Raw genomic sequence first — 17585 nt, 5'->3', positions numbered from 1 at the left:
TATTTGTCTCAGAGGTACAGATCTGAGACTCAACAGTCCTGCACAATTCACAGCGCTTAACAGAGCACGTACCCTCCCCAGTGTCTATCACCCAGTCACCCCATCCCTCCCACCCCACCCCCCACTCCAACAACACTCAGTTTGTTTCCTGCAATTAAGAATTCCTCATATCAATGAGATCATATGATACATGTCTTTCGATAGAGTAGATAATCTTACACAGCGATTCTCTACCCACTTCAGCTTGGTATTGCCCTTTGCTTTTCCCTGAATCTCTTAACCCACACTGTTCATTGTCCCACTCCTTCCTCAGTCCCACATTCTTGTAGATCTCTTGCACCAGGCCTTCAGTCTTTACCAGTAGCCTGGAATTGGGTGTGTGTATGTGAGGAGGATTCTGCCCCACTGAGAAGTAGACTCAGAGTAGAAGGGCAGGGAATCCCCACATCTCACTGTGAATTTGCATCAGAGTAGGAGATTGAGAGGAAGGAAGAGTGTGTTCAAAGATCTTAAATCGAAACTCTGAGAACCTTTTTTTCTCATTGAGAATTGATAAAAAGAGTGTTTGGATTCTGTATAACATGATGTATATGGGAAAATGGATTAGGAACTCTAAGCATCTAAGAAAACATTTAATTACAAAGCAAGTGTAATGTATAACTGGTAGCCTTTTGTTAAGGGATAGGATTCATATCTCATAGTATGAATATAATCTATTCGGATCAGGCTTTTTAACAAGCAAATTTTTTGTACTTTGCACATGATCAGTTATATTTTTCCCCCTTTATTTTTACTAGGAATTTCCATTTTTTACCTTGACGGCATTTCCTCCTGGATTTCTCCTGCATGTTGGGGGTGTTGTTAGTGCACGCTCTGTGAAGCTTTTGGATCGTATCCACAATCCTGGTATGTTCTTTAAAAGTTTGTTTTCAGTGTTTCACTTACTTAAACTGCGGTTATTAAGATTGATTTTTATAATTAAAAAAAATCAAATCTATCCAAAAAGAGAAATGAAAAGGAAAGTGTAAACTGGCATGTTGCTTTAAGTATTTGCAGTAATCCTAATTAAAAATGATCAAATAAGTAGAAGTATTATTTTAGTTAGGTTTTTATATAAAACAAACAAATCTTGATTCATTTTTTTGGCCAAGGCATCACTTTGAAGGAATTCTTAGGTAACTTTTCAGTCAGCTCTTTTCTTTGATCCAGGCAGATAACAAATTTCGCAATTAGACCATTGTGGCCATTATCTTAAGACGGTAATTCTTTTCACTAGCAATAACTCTTTGTAGATTATTTTAGTAATTTTCTTATTCCTAAAAGAAGTATTCCTTTGAAATGTAATTATAAACATTGTGTAGTGTCTAAGAATTAAAAAAAAAATAGTGCTGTCTGTGCATTCTCGGTTTCTTTTCTGAAGCTGTTTGTTCTATATAAGTGAACAATGAACAAGTAAGAATAGTAGCTCACTTCTTTAAAACATGGGGCCATGATCGTAAAAGAAGAAAGGCATCAAATCAATCCCAATATCGGGCCCTTGGATTAGGAATGTTTGATGGTTTTTCTAAATCCAAAATAAGCATGGCAAGTGTGGTAGAAACTTTCCATGTGGTGTGTGTTCTTGCATCTCTCATTGACTGGATTCCCAGTAATTTGCTCAAGGCACTTATTTTTTGATGACATACTAAAAAAGCTGAAGTTATGTTAGTATTCTTATTTGGCATATATACATACATATTTTTGAAAATTTTAGATTGTCACTTTCAATAACCTCTTCCTGAGGCTTGTACTGACAGCTACAAAAAGAGTAAAACACTTTGAAATTATTTTATGCAAAACATTGCAGATAGTGATTTTGCGGTTACAGAGCATTACCATTCTTTTAAGTTAAAAAAAATTTTAATCCGTGCCTTGTGGTTTGATGTCTTTTCAGTTAATAATTCCAGAGAAGCAGAATGGAATTTTTCCCAGAGCTTGAATGAGATTTCAGAAGAGGAATAGTAGCTAGGATTATCTAACTCTTAGAGCTGAACAAATATATCTTTTAAGCATTAGTCTTCTCTTTTTCTTCTCTGGTTTATTATTTTTTTCTGCTGTCCTTATTTTTTCTAATCAATTTAAGATCTTTTCTTCATGTAGTATTTGTATATTCTGTAGTAATTAAAGGCATATTTAGACTCATGCCAGTTTAATGTATTGAGACATTGGAGACTCTTCAAGTTCCATATCTTTGTGTTTAGGAACTTGAATTATTTGGAAAGTGCAAGGAAATACTGAGTTTTAATATACCTGACATTAACTGTGTGACCCAAGGCTTGTTACCTGCGTTTCTTTGGACCATTGACTCAAATATTTTGATAGATGGTGCCTACTGATAAGCTCCAAAAATGGTTTCAGGAATAAATTTAACTGTTGGTGATGTCTTCTGTTTACTGAAAACATTTTGATTTTATTGTTGCTTCCATGTACTCTGAGTAAGCTATAGAGTCTGGGAGAACAAACAAAGGTTACTTAAATAAGTTTAAGTAGAGAGCTGTATTTAAAATCCTATTACTTTTTACAAAAAACCCTTTTTTGGGGTTTATCATACTTGCCAGTTTGTTCTAGTGGTGTGATAAATGTAAGAATCCAGGCCCAGGGAAGAATACCGGAATCTTTATTACAGAATACATTTTGTGTATTGTAATTATCAGCTTATCCATTCTCTTCTTTTCCTCCCCTTTCAGAATATTTTTTTCAATTCACATGTAGGAATTCTCAGTTACTAATGTACTTATTTCCCAAAAGATTATGGACATATAAATATAAATGCTTTTAATGATATATAAGTTATATTTTAATTTTTGTTTTATTTTCCGTTAAATACAAATCAACTATATATTCTAATGGTTTCAATATTACATTATTTTGATACAAAAATCACATTCTTTGGGTTGTTTTATATATGTATTATGCATTAAAAAAGGAAGATTTTCTTAAGAACATTTTATTGATGTTCTTAATATTTCATAAATAATTATTTATGAAAAAGATTTAATTTGTTGAAAAAAGCTGAATGTTAAAACAAAAAAAACCCTCTAGATTAGCATCTACCATGATGATGTTTTAATTTTATGACACTGAGTTACTCTGCTGAGAGAAAAACTTAAGATGGATTGAGATGCATGTGCTGTTAAAAATGCTGTATTTGCACTCTCAAATGACTCTTGCAGTTATTTTTTGTCTAGTGAAAATGGGAAATTTTCATTTTACACTGAGTGTAGAAGGAATAAAATCTTATTTTAAAACCACTGCCACCTGCTAACTATGGATTATTATTTTGGAGTTAGTTCTTTTAGAATTTTCTCCTTTGTTAAATATTAAACACCAAGGAAAAGAATGGGGTGGTTTTAAAAATCAAAGTCATTATCTTAAACAACTAGACTTTAGTTAATGTTAGATTATGATAGCATGCTCCTTCTCTTTCTATTTCTACTTCTAATTAACTCTGCTGTCTGTGTCTTTCCAATTCCTGTCAAGTGGTATTGTCAATTGTGTTCTTGTTTGTAGTGTTTTTTTGTTTTTTTCCTACTATTCTGCACCTAAAACTGATCTACTAATTTGCTGTTTTGAACTCAGCCTTTGTCGGAATTATGGGTAACACAAGATCTTACAAACTGCTAGACTGGAATAGTTTCAATTCAGGTATTTTGATGGTCATTCAGTACTACATATGCTGACAAAAATTATGGCAGCTCAGTGAAGTTTTTAGAAATGTTCTAGATTAAATAGGTTTAATGTCAATTCAGTTATACAGATACATTCTGCAGTACATATGTTATAACTCTTATAGTTTCCATGGAAATGCAAATATAAAAATGTGTTAACTAAAATGAATTAACCAAAACCATAGAAATACCATAAATTACAAATGGCTTTTGTTAGGTGATTAACTTTCAAAAACCTTAATTTAAATTATATTTATTACATTTTTGACAGTTTTTCATATCAGGTAAATAACATAGGCATTAGCTTTACGATTAAAGAAATATTAATTGTTAATTAAATGGCTAGTTTGATAAGCTTAAAGTATGTTTAAACGTTAATTTAGATTTGAATATAATATATTTAGTATTCTATAAGTACTATAAAATTGTAACTATTACCATTTTTATTTATAATTCCAGAAGTGTTTCAAAATTTGGTAAGTAAGAGCAGATTTGGAGGGATTAACGGCTTTCATAAGCTCCCTTCCTTCCCCTTTCATGTGAGAATATAATTTTTCTTTTTAAGTAATTTTACATATGGATATAGTTTATAGCTTTTAGAGAAACTAAACTAAGATAACTTTACAGCTGATGATGTGGTTTAGAGTCAAAGCCAATTTTTCTTTTTGATAAAAGTATATTCTTTTAATATAAATATGTAAATTTTTGTGTTATTTTTGGAATTAAATAATAAAACCATTTTGATTCAGTAATAGAAGCTGGTATTTTGCCTGAAGGATTTTACCAGTTCTTTGTGTCAGAAAGTATATATCTATTTATAGAAAAACAAAAACACCAAGAGGCTCAGCATTTTAGATAATATCCCATAATCTTTTCAATATTGTAAACTTTTTTTGTTCTTAGGAGTCCAGGATGTAAGTTCTGATGTAAGTAATGCATGTTTGACTATGAAGTATCTCATGTTCATCATGCAGATTTACCTAAGTTCAGTCTAGTAAACAATCTGATCAGGTCCAACCTTTGCAGATTTAGACTAACTTCAATTGGTAAATCTTCAGGGAAATTAACTCTAACTCCTATCCAAGTTTTTGCCAGCATGTTATCACATTGATTAGAATTAAAATAATCACTTTTAATGTAATATGTTATACTTGGTTTTTAGTGAGAAAAATACCCTGCTGGATTCATTTAATAAAAATAAGAATATATTTTTAAAATGTAGGCAGATTAGTGTATAGGAAGTGAAAAAGCCTAATTATGTAAGAAAAGGACATTGGGAATAGACTGATCATTAATAATTTAAGGAGCTTAAACGTTGTCAGGGCAAAGATGTTTAGGGTGAGATGTGTGTTAGATGAAAGAACAGTCTTGGAAAGTAGACAAGAAGTTAAATCTTATAGATATAATCCTTTGTCCCGCATAAGCAGAACTACAGAATTTGGCAAGGAGAAACATGGTTGAGGAAGCAGTATATCTTGCCATCATTTAAAATAAAGTCAGGTAGTGAGTGTATGAGAAAAAGGTGGATATAAGTTACAGAATATTAAAAGAATATCAAAGATGACTTTCACTTTAATGTTCTCATAGCTCTGTGCTTTTGACTGAGATATTAGAATCTTTATGCTAACAGTACTATTCAGAGATCAGGCTGATTTTGCTATTAGGTTAAGAAAAATAATGTGGTAATTCTGAAATATAAAAACGTAATATTTGAAAAATATATTCAAATCATTTATGTATTCTTCTCTGTGATTAAGGAATAAGTTAGCCATTGCTGTCCTGTATTATTACCATAGAAAATCATGAATTGGCCACATCAGTAAGAAAAATAATTGTTGGTATAATTTTTATTAATGTTAGAAATTGTTCATCAATACTGTATTTTCTGGATTCTCTGACACCATTTATTATGTGAGGTATCACCAATTTAATAATAGCTTTCCAAGAGAAAAGAGAAAGAAACATTACCATATTTAGTATATTGATTAATTATTACACATTTTTATTTCAGAAACATTAAAGTGTGGAAAGATATAAGAACACGTTTTTATCACACAGTAGTATTTCATGAAATATGATCTGTCGTGCAAGCATTTATTAGAACTTATTTTGTGCCATATGGTTTGCTAGATGATAGGTGTGCGAAGATGCCACCTCTGCTTTCACGAAAGTCATATTCCAGGAGGTTAGAAAAAATATGTTAATGGTTTACTGTGTGGTATGGTATGGTGCGATATAAGATACAGAATTAAAGAGGAAGGCGTGATTAACTACGTGGCAGGGAGGCTTGGAGAGGTAATTCTTGAGTTTAGTTTGAAGGATATATAAAAGATTCACACAGATTTTATATTTCAGACAGTGTATTTGGAGGCATATTGTTCCATCCTTTGAATGTAGTTCTGAAACTTTAGTAGTGCATTGCAAAACAATACCCTAGCCATTACCTATTTGATGATGTTTACATAGTTACTTCATACCCATTGTTTGCCATTGAATACAGAATGTCTTTGTTAGTTCAACTTTTTTTGTGTATTTCCCTTTTTCTCCTGCTTTGCTGTCTTAGGTTGTGTTAACTACAGTGAGAGGAAATATTTTTATATAGCAGGAAGAAGAAAACTCAATTATCTGAGAATTTATTTTAAAATTACTTTATTACCTTTTCTTATCTTGCTTCTTATGTTTCTGGCCTGGTAACAGACTTTGAGAAAGACAAGGATGAATCTTGCTGCTAGAAAGGAGGAAGCAGCATTTGCATCTTGTGTATGATATGCCAGGAACTGGCTGCATAGGAATAAGACGGTATCCTGTGGTCACATTTGTATTAGACCATTGATTATAGAAGGGAGAATGGATTTAAAGGCAGCAAGCCTAGAGACAGGGAGGCCAGTTGGTTGACTGCAATACTCCTGGCCTGGTAAGTGACCTAGGATTTGGTGGTGATAGGAGAGCTAAAGTTTATAGAGCCCTTACTATGTGCCAGGCACTCTTCCAAGTGCTTTATGATAGTAGGTCATTTAATTCTCAAAACACAGCTCTGAGATAGGCATTTTTTCTATTTTGTGGTTGGGCAAAATGAAACATAACAATTTTCCCAAAGTAAAATAGAAATTTGTTGAGCTACAGTGTGAACCTAACTACTCTGGCTTCAGGGCTTACACTCTTAACATAAATTTAGAAAATATTTAAAATGTAAAATCAGCAGGACTTGGTAATTAGAATGTGGCAAGTCAAACAGTCTCTTAGCAACTTTGAGCTGAGAGAAAGATAGATTAGGATTATCCCACATAGCTACAAGTCTAAAATCCCAGTGAGCAGTTGAATCCTATCTTTTGGAAACCCAAGTATATTTGAAAATTGAGTTGTAAAAATATTTTAAGAGTAGATTTTAAAAGTTCTAGCTCATTGTTTCTTAAATGGCTATGCTCTTTTTTTTTCTTTCTTTCTTCTGAGTTTACCACTGAAAGTATTTCTTTTTTATTTATTTATTTATTTATTTGAGAGAGAGAATGAGAGAGAGCACATGAGAGGGGGGAGGGGCAGAGGGAGAAGCAGACTCCCTGCCGAGCAGGGAGCCCGATGCGGGACTCGATCCCGGGACTCCAGGATCATGACCTGAGCTGAAGGCAGTTGCTTAACCAACTGAGCCACCCAGGCGCCCGAAAGTATTTCTGAATAGCCTATGGATATAATTTTTAATTAGGAATAGTCTCAGTGTAGTTGAGAAAAATTTGTTATTCTTTTTTCATGTAGGATACATGTGAGCTTAGATATTTTTTCAAGAAGTCACAAGAGGAAATAATAAAGTAGCTATATAAAGTGATTTGAAAAAATGCTAGTTTGAAATAGCTTCCAAACTTAGACAATATTTTTAAGAGTGAATGTTTTAAGTACTGAGTTAGTAAAACAGCTTGTTTAGTTTTATTTATTTTTTTAAAGATTTTATTTATTTATTTGACAGAAAGAGAGACAGTGAGAGAGGGAACACAAGCAGGGGGAGTGGGGGAGGGAGAAGCAGGCTTCCCGCCGAGCAGGGAGCCCGATGAGGGGGAGGGGATGCTGGAGCCCGATGCAGGGCTCAATCCCAGGACCCTGGGATCATGACCTGAGCCAAAGGCAGACACTTAATGACTGAGCCACTCAGGCGCCCCAAAACAGCTTGTTTAAAAGTAGATAACTTTTGTTTTTGAGAATATTTTACAAAGTTATATTTTATTATTTTAAATTGTAGATTTTAGGACATATGCTTAAGATTTTCTCAGTCTTATAATAAATGAACCTTTACTAGTGCTAAGGGAAACTTTACATTAGTGGTCTGAATTTAGAAAATGTTACTCTTTTTATTTAGTCATCTGAATTATAGTTGTTTAGAAAATTTACTTTACTTTGGGGTTAAAAATTAATAAACAAAACCAAGAAAAAATAAGTATAATTATTACTTTAAACATATTTTAACAAAATGAGTCAACTGATGTGTAAGGAAATATTTATAGAATACACATATTATTCTGATAATCTAAATTTTTTTTTTTCAGTTTTAAGTAAAAATCTTTTATTCAGTGGATGTTTGTGGTGTGCCTACCATGTCTTGAGCATGATGTTGGGGATTGGGAACATGATTGTTCAGCCAGGCAGACAACCTGTTTATACACCCAGTCTAGGCTATTTCTTATACTGTTTTGGGGTGTGTGTGTGTGTGTGTGTGTGTGTGTGTGTGTGTGTGTGTAGTGGTGGTGGTAGTAGTTAAATGGAGAGAGGCTTTCTTGGAACTTGAATTCTACTGATTTGAGAGGTACTCATGAGCAGACATGCAAAACTAAGCCTAAAGTAGTTAAGCAGCTTTTGGTTTTAAGAATTTTAATAAGGGTTTTAGGAAGTAGGTATATAGAGTTCAAGAGGGCATAAATATAGCCATGTATGATGTGTGAGCTTCTCTTTATATGTAATGTAACATATAAATGTAATAAATAATCTTCTATCTATAGTGTAACTGGATATTGACTACTGTCCATTCTTTATTATCTGTAAAAAAAAAGTGAGATATGTAATTTCCTTAATTTTGAAATTTTATTCTTTATATATTATCTAATATAACTGGATATTAATTACACTATTATAATGTGACATGTAAATATATATAACTTTATATATATAAAGAGGGAAATCTCACAGATAAGGAGTAATTATATATCTGACTTATTTTATAAATAGTGAAGACTCCAGTTTGATCTAACATGGATTATATCCCAGCTACCATCCTAACATCCCAAATTACTGATGTCTGCTCTGAATTTGGACATCATTTCCTCCATGATGGGACTGTTCTTCCTAGGTTGGTACTGAATCCGCACCTAGTTTGAGATTGTATGCACACTTAAACTTGAACTCTCTAATTTCTGTTAGGGGAAATTTATCTTCTTCAAAAGGTTGTTTTGTGTTGGAATAATACTTTAAGGTATTTAAGAATGTGGCTTTCTTATGCTGTCCAGTAACAAGATAGATTATCATTGTATTAAAAATGTTTATTTGAGCCCACCTAACACTTGATCTCCTCTTGTTTATTTAAAAATTAGATTGAATAATTGCCCATTTCCTTTTTTTCTTTAAGTCAGATTAAAAGAGTCTCAGTGGCAGAATTATTCTCTTCCAGAACTATGTAAAAATAGAATTAAATTGAACACTTTAGGTAGTCAGTGTTTCTTAGTTGCAAGTGTGTGATTGCCTAAAATCTCAAAAGCATTCAGTTTTATAAAGGCATATTATGTTGAGTTGTTCACTTCTTCACTTTCTGAGATATAAGCATTTATTTTCATTTTAGGAATCTTTACCAGTTTCACCTGCATTTCAGAAATAAGATAAAATGTTAAAAAGATGGCAAGATATCAAGCTATGGCCATGCTCTAGAAAAGTGACAGTAGTAAAATGAATTAATTGTGATACCAACCCAAGTGTGCAGACATTACCTCTAAAAGAAGCATCAGTGAGGTATTGACCTACAGCCCAGTTCATGACTACAAATAAAAGGATATATTAAAAGATTTGTGGGGCACCTGCCTGGCTCAGTTGGTGGAGCATGCAACTCTTGATCTTGGGGTTGTGAGTCCGAGCCCCATGTTGGGTGTAGAATTACTTAAAGATAAAATCTTAAAAAAAAAAAAAAAAGATTTGTGATATTATCTATGAAGAGTTTTGACCCATAGGAGAAAAACATAATATAGTATGAAATATAATTTATATAATAAATAAATTTTAATATCTTCTAAAATGAGGTCTTTTTTAAAATTATAAATAATTCTATGGATTATTAGGAGGAGCATGGTGTTTAAAGTGAAGATATTTTTTTCTTGACATCTCTGAAATGTGGATTAATTGCACCTTCACATCTCAGCTGTATTTCCTTCAAATGACTAAGTTGTATTCAGTTTCATGAGTGGCATGTATAGTTGCCATAAATTTTTAAGCCATACTCTTTGTTTTGCCTTTTATATGAGTATGGTAGATCCTCAGTTTTGACTTTTGGAGAGTGAATAAAACAATTCAAATTCAACTAGTGTGTTTCTTAGAAGAATATAGTTAGCAGTTTTTTAAGCTTTAAAAATTCTATTATAGGATTAAATATGGTGATTTTTCTGAATTTTCAGTTATATAAGTTAGGCTGAATCATTACCATGTGAATATTCTCTGGCTCATCTCTGGCATAAATATAGTATAGGCTTTGAAGATAAATTTAATTTTTAAAATATTAAATAAATTGATTATTCTTAATTTTATTTTAATTAAGTAGTCCCTAAATTTAATAGCCCACAGATTCATTCTTTGGCTTATTGCTTACAGTTGTAGGTAATTATTGTTAATTCAGTTCCTAGTTTGTGATGAAGTGCTCCCTACTGTATGCTTGCCTTGCTTTCACCTAGAATCTAGGGCCATTACTTTCTGTAACCATTTCAGTGAGCTGCCATAGTTTTCAGTCTGTACTGTCACCTGATCCAAGCATGCGCCAAAATATCCACTGTTTCTGGCTCCTGTCTGCTGAATCTGCTTTGCAAAACCCTTTGTTCTCTGAGCTTTTGCTTAAGCCAAAAACAAAATTTAACAAATTCTTTGGAGTGTGGACATATGCCATTTGCTTCCTTAGCTCCCATGCTATGTAACTCTTTAGCTTTTATTAAACTTGTAAATACTTTATTAAATACAACAATGGCATCCCCATGTGCAGTTGTGTGGCTCATGTGTCAAAATAAAGGCTGCTTGTGAACCTGTCAGAAGAATATGAATGCTCCACTTGCGCTGCATTCAGCTTTTTATTTTGTTTATTATTTTCTTAAATCAGCCACTTATTCTTTCATAGTTTTTGGTTTAATTATCTGATTATTTTATGTGTTATACCAAGGTAAGTTTGATGTAAATAAACTTTGTATTCTATGTGGTTATATGTATTTCATAGTAATTATTATTACATACATTTCCATTTAGACATGCTGGCCATTTCTAAATAAATATATCCTGAACTTAAAATAAGTAACTTCCTCCATTTTTTTGAAATAAATTTAAAAAACAATGTTATGGATTACTTTCTGTAAAATTCAATTTAAAACAGAAAGGCTACCATGTATTACTTGTGCCACAGATGTAGGCAAATCTAATGTGAGAAAAATCTGTTTTTACAGCATACAGTTACTTGCTTTAGCAAATAATATTTTAAACTCCTAGAAAGGTTTAAAAAGTAAATAGCAGGTTCAACTAGTGTTTTTAAAGAAAAGTTTAAGCTTTATTTTACACAGTTTTTCAGGGAAAATAGTTATTTTCTAAACTGAGATATATTTCTATTATTATTTTTGATACCTGTTTTCAGAGAATCATGAATAATTTGATAGATTGAGCAGCTGCTTGAATAAGTTTTTGTCTTATGTTAAAAATTCCCTTATTAGGAAAGGAAGATGTTAAATAGATACCCAAATTGGTCTGGGAACATGTATGCCTAAAAAAAGAGAATGGATTTGATAGGGTATTTGTGCTGTTAATGTCTATATTTCAGGGGGAATATGAAGAAATTCTTTAACATAATGTATGTGCAAAATAGGGCTACCTAATTGCCTTACACATTTCTTAATTCATAATATTGATTGCTAATACCATGTTGTAGTCTTTTCTATTTCTCCTCTTTATTTTATCTCGTCCTTGGATCTTTTCCTCAGTTTCCTGGCGTCTGCATTTCTTTGTTTTTTTCTGAAAGAAAGTTTTAGTGTAGCTCTGTCTTGGATCCAAAACTTTAATACAAGAACTGGCTGGCATCATTTGTAGCTCTGGCTTTTATCTCATTTCTCCCTTTTGCTGGTCTCCTCCCTGTGGAGGAAACAAAATCACATCATAGGAATGTCAGCTATAACAAGCCTTTTAACCTTTCTTTATTTTGCTGTCTTCAGTATTTTACTAGTGAGTATAATTCCAATTATTCTACTTATTTAAAAAACATTTTGAAAACTGGATATATACTGAAATTCAAAAACGCAGTTTTTGGATTGTTTGATTTTCAGTTTTAATAGTGCCTTTTATGTGGAAAATTTACAATAAGAGGTTAGCCTCCTATTTAGAGTTAGATTAAGTTTTTTCTATCCCAAATTGTTCCCAAATGAAATTTGCCCCAAAAAGAAACATTAGAATATGCTCATTATAGACTGATTTGCACATAAAATGTTACTATAATTTGCAGCTGCTCTTCCCCAGTGGTTTGCAGCCACATGCACGTGATTAGGCCATATGTGTGCCAGATGCTCCATTTATAATGCCCCATTACAAGCAGTGTTGGACTCCCTGTGGTAATAAAATGCAGTGCGGTGATTCTGAGGCATTTTCTTAATTACAGAACCATACATGAAGTTACAGTGTGTTAACTGAAATTAACCAGATTATTTGTCATAATCTTTAAATGTATTTGCTTTTTTTATTTTAAATTGGTTAGTCCCTTCATTTCTTGTTACTTTGCTTTAGGACCCACAAGGATGGCTACATGGCTTTCTCTTTTTTAACATTGACAAACCTTTGCCTTGGAAAGAACCTAGAATATAGTGGGTTATAAAAAAAAATAGGTACCAGGAAATGAAATCAGAATTTAAATTAAATTTATGGATATGACTCAAAATGTTCACTGAGCAAGGTGAGTGAGACACAGAATATCCTCTCAGTTTAGGATTAGAAACTGGAAACTCTGGGTCTGCATTTTAAGTTGTATCTAATAAAATACATCCCTATAGATGTCCCCTGAAGTAATAAAGCAAATAGAACTACTTGGTTTATTTTCTGTCACTCAAGTTTAAAATGTTAAACTTTTTGAGAAGTAACATTTTAAATTAAAATGTTAATAAGCATTTTGAGAAGTAACATTTTAAACATGTGAAGTTAGTTTTAAAATCTGTTATAGACCAGTATGTCTTTGCCTTCCAGAGTATGTTTATTTTAAACATTTCTTTATCATATAGACAATGTGCTATTGAGTAGTGAACTGATTTAAAATTTATTTTTCAGATGAACCAGAAACTCGAGATGCGTGGTGGGCAGAAATCAGACAAGAAATAAAATCACATGCTAAAGCATTAGGCTGTCATGCTGTAGTGGGCTACAGTGAATCAACTAGCATCTGGTAAATGATAATAACTTGATTTTCTAGATGCTGTAGTTTACAGATTGTCATCTGAAAGGGTAAAAGGTTTATGCAAGTATAGAAAAAAGAATTGTGGCGTGATCTAGGAGCATGGGCTTTGGAGTACATCAGACCAAGGTCCATGTGCCACTTTGGCCACTTAATTGCTGTGAGACTTTGGAAAAGTAACTACTCCTCTGAGCCTCAATTTCTACGTTGAAATGGAGTTAATGATCACTTATCAATTAAGATTATTGAAGAATTAAATGAGAATTGATACTGGCACATAGCAAGTACTAATTCTAGGCCAACTTTACTCCACTTTGTGACCCTGCTAACTCCTTCCTCTGGGATATTGGGACCCTTGATCTGTTGTAAATGAACACCATTTTTCTTTAAAGTTTGTCTGTAAGCTCTTTCTGCCTTCTATTACTAATTTGTAACATAAATTTCTCCTGCCAACACATCATCCTTCCTATCTCTGCCAAGTTAGGAAGGGACTTCCATACTCTTACTCCGAATTCCTTTTTCTCCTACCTTTCATTTGAATAACCTCTCTTACTTTAAAGTCCTTGCCATTCCACAGTTCAGACTTTTCTACTTCCAAAACATTCTCCCGCCTTTCTTAATTCTCTGGTATCTCCACCAGTTGAACATGATTACCCTCCTTCTAACAGCTTGACCTTAATGCTTTCTCATTCTCAAGTCTTCCTCTATCCCCACTTAACTTTCAACCACATTTTGGACTTCATTATTGCTCAAAACTATTTGCCTTTAAAAATTTGAAACTATAAAATTTCACTCTTGGATCACAGCTTAATATTTTCCACCCACCTCATTTGCCCATTTACACCTGGTTTATTTTGACACTTACCTTAACCAAGACTTTGCCCAGTTCCTTACTCAGGTTCTGATTTAACTTTCTGACTGCCATTGATGAACCCTATTTTCAACCCCTTGAAAAGTTTATAACAGATAACATCTAGAAACTGACCTTCTGCTGTTTATTTTTCCACCTATTCTTGGATAATTCTTACTGTCAGCTGTTACCTGGGTAATTCTTTTATACATATGGTGGTCTTTAGTGTTAGAGAAGAATGATTAGACTCCAGTAAATGTGGACATTACAGAGCCAAGCCATGCTGTTTCATCTTCTGAGGGCCCTTTCTTTTGCCGACCATGTGTGATATTCTTGCACCTTTCTGTCCCCAGTGTAGCTATTCTACTTGTGTTAAACTAGTAATTTGTTATGCTTATTCTGCCTTACTTCCCAATAGATAGTTTTGGCTCATTCATAGTTTTAGTGTCATAGCTTTCAGGTCCTAAGGTTATGGTCTTAAAAGATGTAGTTTTTTGTTTTGTTTTTTTAAGATTTTAATTATTTACTCAGAGAGAGAGAGCAGGGGGAGGGGTAGAGGGAGAGAGAGAATCCCAAGCACACTCTGCACTGAGCACAGAGCCTGACTCGGGGCTCGATTCCACGACCCAGAGCTCATGACCTGAGCCGAAATCAAGAGTCAGTTAACCCACTGAGCCACCCAGGGGCCCTTAAAAGACATAGTTTTTGCCATCAGATTTCTCAGTGCCCACTTAAACACTTAAAAACCTGGCGTCTCTCTACTAAATCACAGATCAAGTGACCATTTCTTTCATGTCCTTTCAGGCTTCTGGTCCATTTATACTTTGTTTCCATTATTTTGTCCCTAGACTGCTGCTTTTCTCATTTGCTTTGGGGGATTTTATTCAATAATTGTATTGATTATTTAAAATTAGGTGATATGTAATCAAGAATTCCAAAGAATTCTTTTGAAAATCACTTTTTGTCTTACATATAATGATGTAATTTAAGCTCCATTTAGTGTATTTTGGATATTATTTGTTTCAGATACCTTTTGTTATTAAGTTTAAATTAAGCTATAGCAATATTGACATTGATCATTACATATTAAGCTTTTAAAGTAATTTTAATAAACTTTAACATGCATTTAAAGAGTGCTTTAATACAGTTTTATGGATTATTGCTGAATTCAGCAATATAATTTGTTACTACTTTTATTTTGAAACATTCCAGTATTTATCAGTTTTACCATATTTTAAAGGAATTTACTGTCATTAATATTATACTTTATCTTTTATACCTTTTAAGTAATAATTCTTGCCCTTTTCATTTTAATAATTATTTCTATTTTTTATCCTAGAGTAGGAGATAATCCTATGATATTATTAATATTTAGTAGTCTAACTTGAATTTAAATTGTCACCCTTATAAACACTTTGATATTTAACATTTTCCAAAGCTAGGTTGCCTGAAGATATTAACTATTTTATATTCTTTTCTTTTATAGTGAAGAGGTCTGTATTTTATCTGCATCCGGCACGGCAGCTGTACTCAACCCTAGATTTCTGCAGGATGGCACCGTGGAGGGCTGTTTGGAGCAGAGGTTGTCATGGCAGCCTGGCTTATTTTCTATAAGGGCAAAGAAGGGAGAAGTTGACTTCTAACTTTTAGAGCCAGGATAGTTCTGTATGAGGGTGGGTTACTGTGGTGCACTGTAGAAATCAGGACCAGTGTACTTTACTGCTTTTTACCTAACCTGTAGCAATAGAGAAGTACTGAGTTCTGTACTACGTGACACACCTTATTATAATTTTCCTAATATCTTGATAAATTACATGTGTGACTCTCAAAGAATTTCAAGTATATATTTTTTTGTTTGTTACACTATAGAAATAATTTTTTATTTTTTCCTTTCCCTTTGTCTTACCTCTGAAACAGAAAAAGGTCATGAAACAATTTGCATACAGAAAATTTATAATTTACAAAACAATCAAAACACTATATTGTACCAAAATTATATATAAAAGTTCCTGGAAAGTGAAGTATAACTTTAATGTTTGTGAAAGAGAAAGTAAAAGTGAAATTATTAATTTGAGATTAAAATTAGATTACTTTTTAGTTTATTTATTCATCCCTTAATCTGTTGGCTTCCATAAATGTCAAAAATGCTTTCATAAACAGATGAAATTATCAAATATACATACAGAAAACTATTAGTTTGGTGCCAGAGTATACCTGGATAATATAAATTTTAATTACCCCTTACTCCACTGTATGCGTATTTGCTTTTTTTTAGTATAAATTTGCAAGTCTCTGTATAACAAAGAAATATGAAGGAGAAATAGCTCAGGTAGGCAAATAGAAGACCTTGGTCAGTTCCTTCTTTAGCTTGTATTAAAAATGGATTTTGACTGTAGTATATTACTGAGCATTGAAAGTCATCAAAAATAGGAAAATAGAGGTGTGGAACATTTTGAAGTATGTTAAAAATCAGAGTGTTCTGTTGAGAAAACTGCCTGCCGGTGAGTTGTCCCAGTGCTGCAACACAGTTTTGACACATGTCAGTTGATTTCATTCTTGAGTAGATAGAAGCCTGATTTAACAAATGACATTTCCCATGCAGCTTGATTATTTTGGTATTGTGGCTTGGATGGATACAGTGAATTCTCTTATATGGCAATCTAGCGCAACAGATACCATCCCTATCTGTAAAAGAGGAAAATGTCTTTTTTTCTTGCTATAAAATTATTTCTGCTTACTAGAGAAAATTTGAAAAATATACGAGCGTCGAAGGAAGAAAACATTCTCTGTGATCTCAGTATTCAAAGACAATCCCTTTTGTATATTTCATATTTAAAATGCTTTCTTAAATTTAAATACTTCTATTTTTATGCCTATGATATTACATCACTTAAGTTCAAATTTCTGTGAGGTGTTTAGTTAAAAATTGCCCCAGTTTTCATCCTTTTATGCCCCTTTGTAACTCGCGGGCTTTGGTTCAAACAACCTGACATTAGAATCTGAAGTCTGCTACTTAGTATTTAGTGTTACTGAATAAGTTACTTAGTATCTCAGGTTTGTTTCAGGCCAAGAAGAACTAGTTTTTGTTACTGTTTGCTGCATATTACATTGGGGAGGGGATGGTGTTTAGCTGTGTGTTCTTACTTATCTTCAAAGAAAATGAGCCTTTCTGGGTAGATATTATTATTCTAGTTTTATAGAGGAGGCTCTGAGAAGTTTAATGACTTGTGCAAAGTCACACAACTTCACTTAGAATCTGTTTGATTTTCCTGTTACTTTTAATATACCAGAATGCCATCTCAACAATAAAAGAATAATACCTGGGATTGATTAGATTTAGAAGGTTATTGTGGATATTCAGTGAAATAATGTGTATAAGAAATTT

General features: G+C 32.7%; 1 protein-coding gene across 6 annotated transcripts in view; it reads left to right on the top strand.

Annotated features, from left to right (window-relative positions):
- Nucleotides 1-17585, top strand: part of C2CD5 (C2 calcium dependent domain containing 5) — a 98397-nt gene that overhangs the window by 45260 nt on the left and 35552 nt on the right. For all 6 annotated transcript variants that reach the window (XM_081821340.1, XM_081821337.1, XM_081821338.1 and 3 more), the window contains 3 exons: nt 798-906; nt 13227-13341; nt 15687-15782. In XM_081821340.1, coding sequence (XP_081677466.1) covers nt 798-906; nt 13227-13341; nt 15687-15782 — 320 coding nt within the window. The remainder of the gene's footprint in view (nt 1-797; nt 907-13226; nt 13342-15686; nt 15783-17585) is intronic.

The sequence above is a fragment of the Leptonychotes weddellii genome, chromosome 5 (assembly GCF_054177405.1).
Source record: "Leptonychotes weddellii isolate Sample4059 chromosome 5, ASM5417740v2, whole genome shotgun sequence".
Lineage (NCBI taxonomy): Eukaryota > Metazoa > Chordata > Mammalia > Carnivora > Phocidae > Leptonychotes > Leptonychotes weddellii.
The sequence above is the reverse complement of the archived record's forward strand: the minus strand, read 5'-3'. Positions and strand labels throughout refer to the sequence as shown.